Consider the following 15,242-nt stretch of genomic DNA (forward strand, 5'->3'; position numbering starts at 1 on the left):
GGTTGGAGTGCTTTAATTTCCGGGGGCCAGAAAGCCTGTGGAACTTTGAGCAAGTGCAAAAACTTTGGGGAAGGGGGGGGGCATTTGTTCCCCCCCATCCCCCATTAATTGATGCCACCAGGCACCAATCAGCCTCTTACCCCAACCACGAGGGGGAGACAAAGCCATATGCTGGGTTAGTGCCAGGCCAGCAGCTGAGTGCTGGAGGGGGTGGGGGGAACCCTGGGGTGTGTGGAGATCAGGCCAGGCTATCAGAGCGGGAAGGCGGCCTCATGCCCCCCTTGGCGAGGGGCTGTTTTTCCAGGGAGCTCTGGCTCTGGTCTCCCCTGCCTCCCCCTTCCTACGCTGGGCGCTGTTTGACTTCACAGGCCTGCGATGTGCACCGTCCAGCCACGTTCTCGGTGAGCTGGCAGCATCCAGCGTGGCAGCAAACCGGGCAGGGGAGGGTGGCTCTGAGGGCTGCATGCCCACCCTTTAACTATGCCCATGCCAGCCAAGGTAGCCTTGTCTGCTGATCTGTTCCCAACGCGCCCGCTCCGAGGAAGCTGCTGGTATCTTTGCTTGACCTCTGCAGCCCCTGGGTTCGCGCGGGCCGCAGTGGAGGGAGCCCAGCTGCTAAGGGGCCTCCTCGAGTCATGAATCATCCGCCTCCCTCCGACAGGCCATGGGAAACCCACCGACCTTCCAGCCTACCATAGGCTGCCATGGCATTGGCCATAAACTGTGAGCCAAGGGATTACGGCGCTGGCGGGGATGAGGGGCTGGGGCAGGAGGGCAGAGTGGCTAGGAAAGGCATGGGGGGGACCCTACTATTTGCCTGCGGGACCTTTGACGGAGCTTCTGACTCACGTGGGGTCCCCCCTTCTCACCCTGCTCGTGGCCTCACCCGTGTCTTTGGCAGCGTCAGCAGCTGGGCTCGGGGAGGGAAAGTCCTAAACTCTGCGTGGCTGAAGCTAAGCTCCCAAACCTGAGCTTGATGCCGGGGCAGAGCTCCACCGAGTGCAGCCCTGGGGACTAGACCTGACCGCTGGGGAACCATGTGGCAAGGACAGGGGTTCACGCCGGTGGCTGGTCCCTTCCCCTGGGCGTTGCGTTTATGTGCAATTGACGTATAAGCTCAGAATCTGCCACCCCCCTCTGTTTTGCTGGCTCGGTGGAGCCTCGACTGATCCCTTTGGCCACGGGCAACCCCGCAATGGGGAGTGTTTGGGGGGGGACTTGATCTATTGCCTTCATCGGCCCAGCCCCCTAATGCCCTGCAGCGGGAGCTGAACCCAGCCCCACCTCCGCCGGCCTCACAAACTGAACCATCAAGGGGTAACTGCCTAGGCTGACCCTGGTGCCCCCCCTGCAGCAGATCCCCCCGCGTGACACAGCGAGGCGGGCGCAGCTTCTCCCCCTTAACGTGTTAGTAACAATGACAAGACGAGTGTGTACAAAAATAACCGCTCTGCAAGAGTCACTGACGGGGAGAAAGAGTCGGGGGCGGGGGGCCAATCCATGAGGGTGTGGAGAGGACTGGGGCGGATGCGAAGACCACGGACGGGCCTGAGTGCAACCAGGACACGCCTGAGTCTTGATTGTCCTGTTGGATCCTCCAGTTCTCCATCCCCTATAAATCTGAAGGTCCTTGCTCCTCGCCTAGGATTTCCATAGGTGCTTAAGGGAGTAAGGTGCTTCCAGGCCCCCAACTCCCATAATCTTTTGCTGGCTGAGAAGGAGGAGAAAGGCAAGGCCCCTTCCCACCCCGCTCACAGCTTCCCCTCCTCTATCAGCTTGTTCAAGCCCTGGCAGATCTTCTGCAGGTGGGGCCGGTAGGGCTCCCCGGGGCTGTAGAGCTGGCTGAGCAGGTCGCCGTTGGCGAAGTGGTCGAAGACGTGGCGGATGCGGCCGTGGGACTTGGCCGTCAGGTGCTTCTCCACCAGCTGCAGCAGCAAATCCCGGCAGTCCTGCAGCAGCTGGGTCAGCACGCCCGACTCGAAGGTGAACTCCACCTCGTAGAAGCTGACGGCCGTCATGGCGCCCTGGTGCAGCTTGCGTTTGAACTCCTCCGCCAGGCCCAGCTCGCCGGTGCTGAAGCGGTTGTTGCGGTACAGCACGCTGATCTTGACGGCCACCTTGATGAGGTTCTTGATGACCTTCTGGGCCTCGGACCGGTTCTGGGTGTGCAGCTTGGAGACGCGGTACAGCTCGTCCAGGATCTCGCTGCTGGTGTCGTCCAGGAATACGTTCGCCACCGACTTGCTGGCCATGTGGCTCAGGATCTTCTTCTCAGCCTGCAGGGCCAGGTTCCTGGAGCTGAACGTCTCCATTGTGGCTGCAGGGGGAGCAAAGAGACGCTGCTGTTACGGGGTGTGGGGATGACAGAGGGCTTTGTGGTAAAGGCTCGGGGCTGGGTCTCAGCAGAGCTAGCTTTGAGTCCTAGCCCTGCCCCGGGCATCTTCCTGTATTTATATGAGGAACTACAGAAGGGGAGTGGATAAATTGGAGAGAGTCCAGCGGAGGGCAACAAAAATGATTAGGGGGCCGGGGCACATGACTTACGAGGAGAGGCTGAGGGAACTGGGATTGTTTAGTCTGCAGAAGAGAAGAGTGAGGGGGGATTTGATAGCAGCCTTCAACTACCTGAAGGGGGGTTCCAAAGAAGATGGAGCTCGGCTGTTCTCAGTGGTGGCAGATGACAGAACAAGGAGCAATGGTCTCAAGTTGCAATGGGGGAGGTCTAGGTTGGCTATTAGGAAAAACTTTTTCACTAGGAGGGTGGTGAAGCACTGGAATGGGTTCCCTAGGGAGGTGGTGGAATCTCCATTCTTAGAGGTTTTTAAGGCCCGGCTTGACAAAGCCCTGGCTGGGATGATTTAGTTGGGGATTGGTCCTGCTTTGAGCAGGGGGTTGGACTAGATGACCTCCTGAGGTCTCTTCCAACCCTGATCTTCTCTGATTCTATGAGTGTAACGTGCTGTAGCGCTGATCTGGGGGTGTGACGCCCCTTCTTTCCACTGGCCTGAGCGACTCCTTGAGGGGACGGCTTCTCTGCCCCAAGTGCTCTGGAGGGCTCCCCTCCATGGCCTCACCTGGCCTGCTGAGCGTCAGAGCGCTGACTGCATGACCCCAAGGGAGTATCAGCAGTACTAACTTTGTTCACCTTACTGTGGGCTAGGGGCTAATGACCTAGACTGGAATAGAGGAGACCTGAGTTCTATCCCATGCCCTATGCTGATCTGTGGGTGATTCTCTCCTTTCTTTGTGCCTCAGTTTCTCCATCTGTAAGATGGGGCTGCTGCTGTCCTCTGTTAAGGGCTAGGGAATTTTTGTTACCATCATTCCTTCTCCAGTGACTCCCCCCATCACTCAGCAAATATCTGCGCTCTGTGTGTCTTGTGGACCCCTTTACAGATGGTGATTTGGGGTCACGGCAGACAGCCCCTCTCCTCTAGTGCCCTCTGCATCCCACCCCATTGCAGTTAGCAGCACCGTGTTCTTTTTCTGCCATTGCTCCGGAGCCGGACGTGTCCCAGATGGCGGGAGCTGGAGGGGAGGGGGATGTGGATCAAACCGTCCCAGTGCAGCCCCAGCGGAGGGCACGTCACTTGCAATTCTCACCTGGGGCTCGCGGACGTTTCTCACTTTTAGCAAAGCACCGATGAGACACAGGCACCCCAATGCAAAACTGCTCCGGGGAGAGGCCGTGCTACGTTCCCTGCGCACATATGTCCTGCCTGGCTCCGCAGCTCCATTAGCAGCAAATTTATTCCTGGCAAAATCAGAGGCCAGCGGGTGTTAATTCCCCTCGGTGCCAATTTACACCCACTGGGGATCTGGCTCAAAGACAGAGCAGGGCACAGCTTGGACAGACACAGGGCGCGGTTCCCAGCCATGCTGGCCCTGCTCAAGTCCTGCCGCCTTGTCTTGGAGGGGATGCCCTTGGAGCGTGGGCGTTCAGTGGCTGGCTTGACCGTAGCGGGAGCAGTTTGGTGGGGTCCTCGACGCTCAACGCTGCTAAACGGAGTTTTGCCCACTTCTCATTTTGGGGTTCATGGCGTTTACCCACTTCTCGTCTGGGGGCTGAAGCGCTGATTCGCTCCTCTGATAAGCCCAGCTTGGCTGCACGTCCCCCCACAGCTGACGTGCGTCTCTACCAGCTGGTCGTGCTCAGCAACAGCCGAGGCACTGAAATCATGGCTTGCCAGTCTGCCGTGAGCCAGCCAGTGCTCGGCACGTGTGGATTGACTGGAGACATCTGCCGACCGTTACACCCTGTGTTTCGGACAAGTTGACGTAATTTGCTAGACTAAACCCATTCACCATCAGGGCATCTCTGCACCCCTTCGTGCCTCCGATGCCCCTGGAACACCTAAAAGGTTCGTTTACCCACTTCTTTTTTTTTACCGCTGGGGCAGTGAATGGCAGCTGTGCTGGATGACACAGGCTTCTGAGGTGAGGGTTTGCCAGGAACTAGGCTGAGACCCACCAGCTTATGACACAGACGCCCTCTTTTGCACTGTCACATCGCAGCAGTGCCAGTCTAGTCACGAGAGCTGCCCTGGATGTACAGGCCTTTGGGGGTGTCAGAGTCCCGGTGTTAAATCCGGATCTCCCCTTCTGTGCGGTGCAAACCACTAACCCCACGCTGTGCCCCAGAGTAGCCTCGGCACTCCGTTATCAAAGCGCTCTACAAAGGAAGGGCAGTGTGGTTATCCCTGGTTTAGAGATGGGGAAACTGAGGCAGGTGGGGAAACTGAGGCAGATTGACTTGCTCCAGGTCATCCACCAGGCCACTGCCAGAGCTGGGAATAGAAAGCAGCTCTTGTGTGTCCCAGACTAGTGCTCTGTCCACAGATCAATGGTTATACTGGTAATGACACAACATCCTGGACTCCGCAGTGGAAACCTGCCTAGGTTTAAAGTTCCTCTTGGACCATATTTGGCATTAGGCCTACAAAATACACTGGCGTGGTGGGAGGGCATTGGGCCCATAACCCAGAGATGAATGGAGCAAACCATTCTCTGCTAGCCCCCTGCCTCCTTCCGAGATGAAGGATGGTCCCGTGGCTAGGACAGTAGCTTAGCAGCCCTGGGTTCAAGTCCCTCCTCTGCCACAAACTTCCAGGGTGAGCTTGGGCAAGTCACCTAACAGCTCAGAGCCTCAGTTTCCCCATCAGCCCAATGGGGATAATTGCCCTGCGTCACGGGGGTGTTGTGGGGAAAAATACATTACAGATGGTGAGGGGTTCAATAATAAGGTAAGGGGGCTAGCTAAGTCCATAGAAGACAGACAGAACACCTTGCCTCAGAAAAGCAGCAGCTGTTTAGCTGGATAACAAAGAGCATCTGCAAATGTACCAGGCAAATTAAAACTAACAGCCAGGATTTTCTGTACTGAGGATTTGGAGATTAATTTCTGGGGGGCCTGATTCTGAGAAAGCACTGAGCATGAGTCCCCCCCCCCAAATCCTGGTTCCTTAAGGGGTGACTTTAGCGCAAGTGTCGTGATATTTGGTATTTTTCTTCAAGCCCCAGCTCCCGGAATCCTGTGATTATACAAGAATCTCAGCTTTCGTTTAAAAACAAAGTAGGTTTCTAGCCCTTGTGGCTGCAGAGAAAAGCTGGATCCCCACCTCCAATGGCAAGGAATGGGGCCTCACGGCTCTCGGCCAAAGAGCCTGGAGAAGGACATGCTGTGTGGAGGGACTGTGGTCTAGTGGTTGGAGCAGGATGCTTGGGTTCTAGTCCCAGCTCTGGGAAGGGAGTGGGGTCTAATGGTTAGAGCTGGGGAGGGGGCTGGGAGTCAGGATTCCTGGGTTCTATTCCTGCTCCCTAGCCCTGCATTGGGGTCAGCTGGTGACATCTCAGCCCCACAGCAGTGGCCCTAGTGCTGCTCTGCCTGGATTGTGACATGGCTGAATCAATCGGGCTGGGGGGAGGAAGAGGAGGGTGGATCGGCTAGAGGAAGGCTCCCGGTTAGTCTGCCTGCTGGGGAAGGGATGGGGGACAGTGCCCCTGCCAGTTTAACGGGGCCCTGGTGGATGGTATTGTTTGGAAAATTGCAGATTCCTCCTTGAAGGAATTTGCGCTCGGTGTGAGGCCCCAGGCTGAGTCTGGCTGTCCCCAACTGGAGCGGGGTCTGGGCAGCCAGGGTTCCCAGCAGCGCTGCTGGCTTTGTGTGTGATTGGAAAGGGAGGAAAGACCAGCTGCTGGACAGAGGGGACACATCCCATTATAAGCCGTGAGCAGGGCTGAAGCCAGAAAGGGCTGGAGACGAAAGCCCTGGTTGGCAGAGGAAGGGCGGGCTCGGCCTCTGAAGATCTTGGTTCTATTTCTGGGTCGGCCCCGCTCTACCTGGGTGGGCAAATCAGAGCATCTCTCTGTGCCTCAGTGCCCCGCCTGCAAAATGGGGCTCGGCTCCAGGTCTCATTTTGAAAGAGACCAGCGCCCCCTACTGCCACACTGGGGTCCCCACCAACTGGGAAGGGAGGGCGCCCCCTACTGAGCCCCCAGCCTGCTCCATGCAGCACAGCGCCCCCTACCATCACACAGGGGTCAGCACCGACTGCAAATGGACAGCGCCCCCTATTAGAGCCCCCCGCTCCCTCCAGCACAGCGCCCCCTAGCACCGCACTGGGGTCAGCTCCGACTGCAAATGGACAGCGCCCCCTATTGACTCCCCCCCTCTCTGCAGCACAGTGCCCCCTAGTGCTCGGGAGAATAAATGCAGCAATGACTGTGGTGTTCAGCTGCAGTGGTGCTGGGGGCGGGGCAGGCACCTCTTTGCTTTAGGACCTGCGAGCAGGAGCGGGTGAAGGGAGCCTGAGAAAAGCAAACGCCCCAGCTCTGCAGACTCCAGCACATGTCGAATCCCACCCGTCCCCTTCTCCCCCCCCATGTGGGGGAACCACAATCGCAGCCCCCTTCCCTATATAGCTCCCCATGAAACAGCCCCTCTCCAGTTTGAAGCCTTGATTCTCAGAGCTTCTTGGGTCACTGGGCACCTCTCTCCTGTAGGGTCCTTGGGAGTTCGGTGCCTAAATAGCTTTGAGACGCTGAGCCTCGATTCCTGCACTTGGGGCAGGGAGGCCTTTAATCCTCCTTTATGTTCCCCCTGGTCCAGGGCTGCCCAAGGCCCTTGTAAAGCAGGGCAGCCCCGGGGAAGCCCTGTCCTAATGCAAGGGGAGGGGGGAGCGACTGCCGGGGTGATACAGAGTTGGGAGGCTTTGCAAAGGGGATGGTGCAGCGATGCAGGGGTGGGCGGGGCTAATGCAGGGGGTTGGGGGCAATGGCGCTGCAGGGCTGGAGTGTCGGTGTGGATGGCATTGCAGGGGGATGGTGCAGTGTTGCAGGGGGTGGTGCAGTGTTACGGGGGAGGGGGTGGTGCAGAATCAGGGGGCATTGCAGGGGGATGGTGCAGTGTTGCAGGGGGAGGGGTGGTGCAGAATCAGGGGGCATTGCAGGGGGATGGTGCAGTGTTGCACGGGGAGGGGGTGGTGCAGAATCAGGGGGCATTGCAGGGGGTGGTGCAGTGTTATGGGGGAGGGGTGGTGCAGAATCGGGGCATTGCAGGAGGATGGTGCAGTAACAGGGGGCTGGCGTAGCTTGCAGGGCGTGGTGCAGGAGGATGGTGCAGTGGTGCAGGGGATGGGTGATGCAGTACCAGGGGATGGCACACCAGTGCAGGTGGGGGAGGAGGCAGGGGGCAGGCTCTGCATGCATCTCAACAGGCCGTTTCAGCAGCACTGCCCACGCAACCTGTGTCTTTAGGCCTCTGGCTCTCCTGGCTTTGGCAAGGAGGGAAATTCCCAGCATGTGGCAGAGCTTGCAGGGAGGGAGCCAAGATTGTCACCCCTGGCGCCCCGAGGCGTCTCCATTTGTGCCACCAGTGGCTACGCTGGATCGATACCTTCCCTCGTGCTTCCGGGCCAGCCGGACAGAGGCTGCCCGCCCCACCTCCCTTACTGCAAAGCTGCCAGGAAGTGCCTCTTACCGCAGAAGATACAGTAGTTGCAAAAATGAGCTTGAAACAAACACTTTCTCTTCCCCTATGTCTGAGCCCGGCCACCTTGCGCGGAACTGGGCAATGAGACGCTAGATTTCTAAGACAGCAGCACGGGAAGGCCCCAACCATCCATTGTGCTGCATAGACACAGTGCGAGAGACACTCCCTGCCCTGAACGGCTGGCAATTGAAATAGACCAGACAGCCGTGTTAGCCGAGTGGGGAAACCGAGGCACAGAGCGATTCTGTGATAGGTCCGAGGGCAGAGCAAGGCATTGCACCCTCTCGAGTGCTAGTGAGTGCACTACCGACACCGAGGCCAGCTTTCTGGTTGGGCTGGGAAGCTTAATTAATGTTGGCGAAGCTCTTTGAGATCCTTGGTTAGAGACTGTTAGAGAAGAAAGTTTCTCTCTCTCTCTGTCTCACGTGCACACAGCTTTACTTCCTGTTTTTCTCCTTGCCTCTTAGCATAACATCTGTGTCTCTTCCTGAGCCCGGGTCTGGTGCTTCCCAGAGAGGCCAGATTTGTCCAACCCCTGTTCCACCTTCCCCATTGTCCGTTCGATTAAGACGATGTCATGGGAGTGTAAAGGGGGAGGATGAACATCTTAGCACAGATGAGACCAGGAAATGGGAATTCTGGTAACAGGGGCCTTCCCTGGCTCTTGGCCAGGGTGGGGTGTGGGGGCCTTTAGGTTCAAATGGCTCTTTGTTCATTTAGTATTTCTTAGTTTTATTTTATATTATTAGCCCAATTGAAAATGATCAAAAGATTCGAGCGCAGTCATTAGACTGAGGAGAAGATAGCGCTGAGATGCAACTCAGGCTCTGCCCATCAACCCCCAAGCTCCTCCCACAATCCTATGATCAACGGTGAAATAGTTATTATACACCACCATCATCAGGATGCAGTTAGCAAGCCACTGAGATAATGGAAGTAGCTCAGACTCCACTGACCAACCCCAAACTCTTACCACAGTTGCAAGGCAGCTGGATATTTTGGCTAAAAATGTGACCACCAGTGAAATAATTAACCACATTGACATTTATATGATAATCATTAGGGTTCAGAGTTAACAAACCTATTGCCATAAACGGGGTAGTTCAGACTCCACACAGTAGCCCCAGGGTAACTGGATGCTTCCCTTAAAAGGTGCTCAGCAGTGAAATAGTTACCCATGGTGTCACTGACACTCTCATCATCATCATTATGGTTAAGAGTTAACAAAGTAATTTACATGAATGGGGGGAGCTCAGGCCAGCTCCACCCCACTAGCCCCAAGCTCCTCCTGCAACCCCAAGCTTAGCCCACAGAAAGCAACTGGAGTTTTGCTGGCTAAAAAAGCAAACAACCTTAGCATTTGCACCTGCATCATTAGGGTTCAGAGTCAACAGCCTGCCGAGCTAAAGGGCATCGCTTGTGCCTTCGTTCTCAGCTATCAATTCAGGCTGCCCTGTCTGCAGACTCAGGAAGGCAGCACTGCCTAGGGTCACCCTGGGGAATGTGATGAAATTCTGTGCCCCTGGCTGCAGGTGCAGAGATCTCCACAGCTGCTTGGCTGTGCTTTGGCAGCAGGAGGATCCTCTGCGTGCCGAGTCAACCATCTGCCCCAGGGTTTGGATAACAGTAGCTTTCATTAGACTGGCTGAGTGACTGCATCTCATCCGGGGAGACTGGCAGCCCTTCCGAGCCGATGAGGCGGAGCGGTGCAGCCAGCCGTCGTGGCAAATCACAGGGGAAGGGCAGACCCTTGCCGCGTGTCGCTCACCGGTGTAGCTGCCGGCGGCTGATCTGGTGAACCTGATCATTAGAGACAACTAGCTGCGTGCGCTGGGCTGCGGCCTGATTCCGTCTGTTACTGGAGTCCTGCGTCCCATCTCCCACTTTGGCCCAGGCAAGGAAGGGGGCCTCCCGGCTCTCGGCCAAAGAGCCTGGAGAAGGACATGCTATGTGGAGGGAGTGTGGTCTAGTGGTTGGAGCAGGACGCCTGGGTTCTAGTCCCAGCTTTGGGAAGGGAGTGGACTCTAACGGTTAGAGCGGGGGGGCTGGGAGTCAGGATTCCTGGGTTCTATTCCTGGCTCTGGGAAGGGAGTGGGGTCTAGTGGTTAGCGAAGGGGGCCTTAGGGGTCAGGACTCCTGGGTTCCATCCCTGGTTTGAGGAGGGGAATGGCGTCTACTGCTCACAGCATAGGACCTGGGGTGTCAGGACGTCTGGGTTCTGTTCCCGGCTCTGCCACAGAGGGGCTGTGTGACCTCACACAGGTCACTGCCTTTCCGCTTGCCCTGGTTAAACTCCTGCCCTGTAGCACAGAAACTGCCCGGCAGCGCAGCCTGCTCAGCTCAGTCCTGCTGCTGGTGATGCCTTCAGCAGATGCATCCTCTTCCCCCAGCCTCCAGAACCCCCTTCTGCTCCTGGAAGGATGCAGCCATTTGGGAGGAAGCTGGGGCGGCCAGACCAGGGGGCCTTGAGAAGTCGTTTGTTCTGGCGGAGGGGAATGCTAGCCCTGCAAGCTGGCTTGAGCTAAGGTGGGGAGGGCTCCCATGAATGGCAGGCTCTGTAAGCGGGTTGTCCCAGCTTGGGGCTTTTCACATGGACGGTGGCAGTGGTGTCTAGTGGTTACAGCAAGGGACTTGGGAGTCAGGACTCCTGGGTTCTGGAGGGGAGTGTTTCTGGTAGTTAGAGCAGGGGGACGATTTGACATCAGGGGTTTTAGTCCTCGCTCTGACTTGCCCTGTGACCTTTGGCACATCACTGGGCCTCAGTTTCCCCATTTGTACAGTGGCGATAATCCTGACCCACGGGGCCTTTGCAAAGGTCCTAAGTGCCAGTGCAGACCTGGAAGCCACAACAATCCTCCTAAGCCCTTTGCAAACACAAACTCAGCCTGCTGCCAACCCCGGGGAGAAAGCCCCATTATCCCTGCATTGCGCCCTGAGCTCTCCAGGTGAAGTGACTTGCTCCAGGCCCCACGGTGAGTCAGTGCCGGAACTGAGATGAGATTCACAGCCTCCCGCTGCCCCTCGGTCTGAGACTTCCTCCCAGGGCAGAGCCGTCAGTCACGGGTTAGTCACCCACACTGGGGTCTGGCGGCTGGCAGCCAGGACTAGCCCCAGCCTGTGTCATCGCAAGGTAGGGCTGGGAACGGTGGCCCCTGTCCCCGTGCGAACAGCGCCACCTTCCTCACTGGGCTCCCACCGAAGCCAGACGGGTCTGCAAGGAAGTGACTCTCCTGATGGGGTGTGCCTGGGCCTCCGCCAGCCTGACCTGCTGCCACGCAGCCCTGAACCTGGGCGCAGGGCGGTGAATTGTAGCCCGCAGCCTCGGCGGCCTGGAGGCAAACGCTCAGCGGCAGGAGAGTTCAGGTAAGGGAACAGCTGGGAAATGTCACTGGCGTGCCGGCCCCACCGCCAGCAAACCCAGAGCAAACTGGAGTCTGGGTGTGCCACAGCTGCAGCACTGTCAAGTGGGCACAGCGGGGCAGTGCCAACCCGGACTCCTGGGTTCTATTCCCAGATAGAGGAGAGAGTGTTAGCTAGTGGTTAGAGATGGCGAGTCAGGACTCCTGGGTTCTATTGCTGGTTCTGGGAGGGGAGCGAGGACTAGTGGTGAGAGTAGGGGACTGGGAGCCAGGACGCCTGAGTTCTGTTCCTAGCTCATGGAGGGAATGTAGTTAGCGATGAGGGCTGGGGCCTGGGAGCCAGGACTCCTGGGTTCTGTTGCTGGTTCCAGGAGGGGAGTGTGGCCTAGTGCTGAGCTAGGACTCCTGGGTTCTAGTCCTGCCTCAACCAATGACTTGCCTGCAGCATTTTGTTCAAGTTATGCCCGCTCTATGCCTCAGTTTCCCCCAGGATAAAATGGGGACAATGATCATCCCAGGGCTTGTGAGGCAGCTAGGTTTTCAGAACCCTGAAGTGTCAGCTGAATGACTCAGCTGCATGCCTGGCACAGGCCCAGCCAGCGGCTTTGCTAAGGCCACACACACCTCTCCCGGCTGCTGGCACCGCATACAGCCCAGGAGACCAAATCGCCTTCTCAGGATGGTTTAATTTAGTTGCCTGCCTATTAATATCCCTGACAAGCATCCGGCCCAGCGCTCGGCCATCAGAAAGCTAACGGGCTTTCCCACGGGGATACCCCACGGGGGCAGAGTGCCAGAGCTCAGTAATAATCAGACCAAGCGTTTGCCATCAGTAGATCTCAAAGTACTTCCCCAGAGAGGTCAGTATCGTCACCCCCGTGTCACAGATGGGGAAACTGAGGCATGGAGGCGGGACGTCCCTTCCCCAAGGTCACCCCGCAGCAGGGCCAGGAATAGAGCACAGGTCCCAGGCCAGTGCTCTAAGCACTAGGCAACACTGCCTCCCTGGGATGGGGAGCAGGACAGCCGCCATCTTGGCTGACATGCTGGGAATTGAAGCAGGGATCTCAAAGCACCAGCTCAGGCTGAGGCGCTAGGCGGGGGGCTGTAACTCCACTGACCGGTGGGCTACAATCATCTTAGCCAGGGCGATGTCCTGTTAACCCCTCCTCCCCTGCCCACGGGGAGAGCAATGCAGCCAGGCTCCTCTCTCTACTCTGCCAGCAACTGCCCCCCGCACCACCCCCCCACCGATGGCTCGCTCGGCCGCCCGTCTGGGGTGCTAGGCGGCATTAATGCTGCCACCGACATCAGCTACCCGCACCATTGCTGGGCCCTGCCTCGGCCAAGCAAAGCGGCGTCTCGGCAGGCCCGAAGCCCTGCCACGATTGGGGTTTACTGCCCCCTGTGGGCCAGCAAAGCCCTGACCCTCCCCAGCCCCACTAGCCTTTCACTGCTCCCTGTGCCCTGGCTTGGGGGGTGTGGGTCTCCAGTGCACCTTGTGATGCAGGGGAAGGGGGTGCTGTGATGCATTTAGCCTGGGTCAGTGGGTCTGCTGAGATCTCCCTTCCGCCCGCCTCAGCTGCTCCTGCCTTAGGCACATTCACAGCTGTCCACCGGGGACACACATCCATCGCCTGGGGAACTAGCGTCCTTCGCACTCAGGGGATCTGGGGTGTCCGGGGCGGGCAGCCTCCATTCTCCCAGCACTGCAGCTCTAGGGCAGCAGGCAGAGCCTTGGCTCCCCTGGGACAGGCCCTGCTTCGCTGAGAGAAAGGCAGAACTGCCTGTGTAGTGAGACCCACGTGTCTGCTCCTGGCCTCCCCCCGCCCCCGCTTCTGGTCTCAAACCCAGCTTCCCCTGTGGGCAATGCAGCCTGGCCTGGAAATGGTTAAACCTTTCCCAGCTGGGTGCTTCCCACCCAGGACTCCTGACTCCCAGCCCCCCCTGCTCTAACCCACTGGGCCCCACTCCTCACCCAAGCCAGGACGAGAAGCCAGGAGTCCTGACTCCCAACCCCACTGCTCTAACCACTAGGCACCATTCCCCACCCAGAAGTGAGACCAGAACCCAGGAGTCCTGACTCCCAGCCCCCTGGCTCTAACCCACTGGACTCCATCCTTTCCCAGGGCTAGATAGAACCCAGGAGTCCTGATTCCCTGCCCCCCTCCCTGTACCACCCTTAGTACGGCACAGACCTCCCCTAGCCAGCATCCTCCCCATCCTTCCCTCCATCTCTGGCGCGCCGAGGTGCATTTGGAGAGGAGGCAGGGCAGGAGGATCAGGGCGAGGAAGGAAGCGAGCGAGACGCCTGGCCCTGTTGCAGCACTAACCTGTGCCAGGCTCCAGCCCCGTGTCCCAGCCTGATCTCCAACCGTCCCCCATTCCATCCTCGGTGACTCAGAGCCGCTGCCTGTCGCAACTCGTTACGGTGGAAACTGAACTGAAAACGACACCCCTCCATCCCCCGCAAACAGCCCTCCTTCGTTCCTGACGCACCTCGTTCCCGACGGGACGGGATGCCCCACGCGCCCGCCAACCCGCCCCCTCGCCAGCGCAGAAGCCACTCACCACGTCCCCGGCTGTCACCCGCCGGCTCCCCCTGCTCATACAGGCTCCCCCGGAGCAGGCTTTGGCATGGAGGAGGGCAAAAACCCGAATCGGCAGCACACTGACGAGATAACCTTAGTGAAACTTCCTTGAGGAACCGTCGCTGGGGCCCGCCCTCGTCAGCTGACGGAGCTGACTTATTTCGGGGCTTGAACTGCTCCCTGCAGACACAAATAACAGCCGGCTGGCAGGCAGAGCGGGTCAGATACGGGGGAGATTTTTGTTTCCTCTCTCAACTTCCTGAGATCTTTATCTTGAGGCGCTTTGGCCTTGGTTCAGCCTGATCTTGCCAAGACAAGGAGCCTTTACCCGTCTGCCTAATGATCACAACAGGGCTGCAAGGATCAGCCCCTTCCCACCAGGGTGGTGCTTTTAATCTCCCTTCAGCAGAGGGGGAAACTGAGGCACGGAGAAGGGAAAGTGACTTGCCTTAGGCCGTACGATGAGTCACGGAGCTGGGAACACAAGCTGGGTGTTCTGACTCCCAGTCCAGTGTCTTACCCACTGGCCCACACGGCTGGCTTTAATCTTGTTAGTCTCGCTATATAGATTGGGAAACTGAGGCACACAGCGGGGAAAGTCATTGTGCAAGGCCATATAGCAAGTCAGTGGCAGAGTCATGAATTCCATTCCCTCTTCCGAAGGGAAGCCTCTATGCTCCCTCCAAGAATTGGGTCTAGAAGGCTGGAGTCCTCACTCCCAGCCCCCGCTGCTTTAACCACTAGACCCCACTCCCCTCCCAGAGCCAGGGATAGAACCCAGGCTCCCAGCTCTAACCTCTAGATTCCACTTCCCTCCCACAACTGGGAATAGAACCCAGGAGTCCTGGCTCCCAGCCCACCTGCTCTAACCACAAGACAAGCTCCCTGCCTTTGCCGAGCAGCACTGGGCTTTGAAGAGCTGTTGCTAGCCAATCAGAGCCGAGGCAGCGTGGCTGATGCCGGGGTACCTTGTGTTGGGGTCGGACTCCCAGCGTGGGGTCGGAGTCAGAGAAAACCCTGCTGGGTTTGCAGGTGCGGGGCCCCGGCTGTGCGGGGCCCCGGCTCTTCGGAAATCCCAGCATTGAGTCTGTAAACTGAGCACAATGGGCCTACCCCTGGGTGGGCTCTTCCACCAGCAGCGGGAGGTTGTGGCAGCGAAGGATCTCAAAGCATCAGGCTGGAGGGGACGCTGGCCACATGGAGCCTGGCAGAGCCCTGAGCCGACACACCTGACCCCATGCTGCTTTCTGCCCCTCTTGCCTCCTGCCACGCCAGGTCACACCATTGCTCCAAACCCAGCCC

General features: G+C 58.2%; 1 protein-coding gene across 1 annotated transcript; it reads right to left on the minus strand.

Moving 5' to 3' along the window:
* Positions 1-1,608: 1,608 nt before the first annotated feature.
* TNFAIP8L2 (TNF alpha induced protein 8 like 2) lies at positions 1,609-13,997 on the minus strand. The gene is made up of 2 exons (XM_065420281.1): positions 13,921-13,997; positions 1,609-2,317 (listed from the first exon to the last, which is right to left on the minus strand). Exon 2 carries the CDS (start codon positions 2,310-2,312, stop codon positions 1,752-1,754), a length of 561 nt encoding a protein of 186 aa, XP_065276353.1. The 5' UTR covers positions 2,313-2,317; positions 13,921-13,997; the 3' UTR covers positions 1,609-1,751.
* Between the last annotated feature and the right edge of the window lie 1,245 nt (positions 13,998-15,242).

Source organism: Emys orbicularis, chromosome 20 (genome assembly GCF_028017835.1).
Source record: "Emys orbicularis isolate rEmyOrb1 chromosome 20, rEmyOrb1.hap1, whole genome shotgun sequence".
NCBI classification, from domain to species: Eukaryota; Metazoa; Chordata; order Testudines; family Emydidae; genus Emys; species Emys orbicularis.

Coding starts and splice junctions, on each gene's coding strand:
- TNFAIP8L2 (XM_065420281.1), bottom strand. CDS start 2,312: ATGGAGACGTTCAGCTCCAGGAACCTGGCCCTGCAGGCTGAGAAGAAG.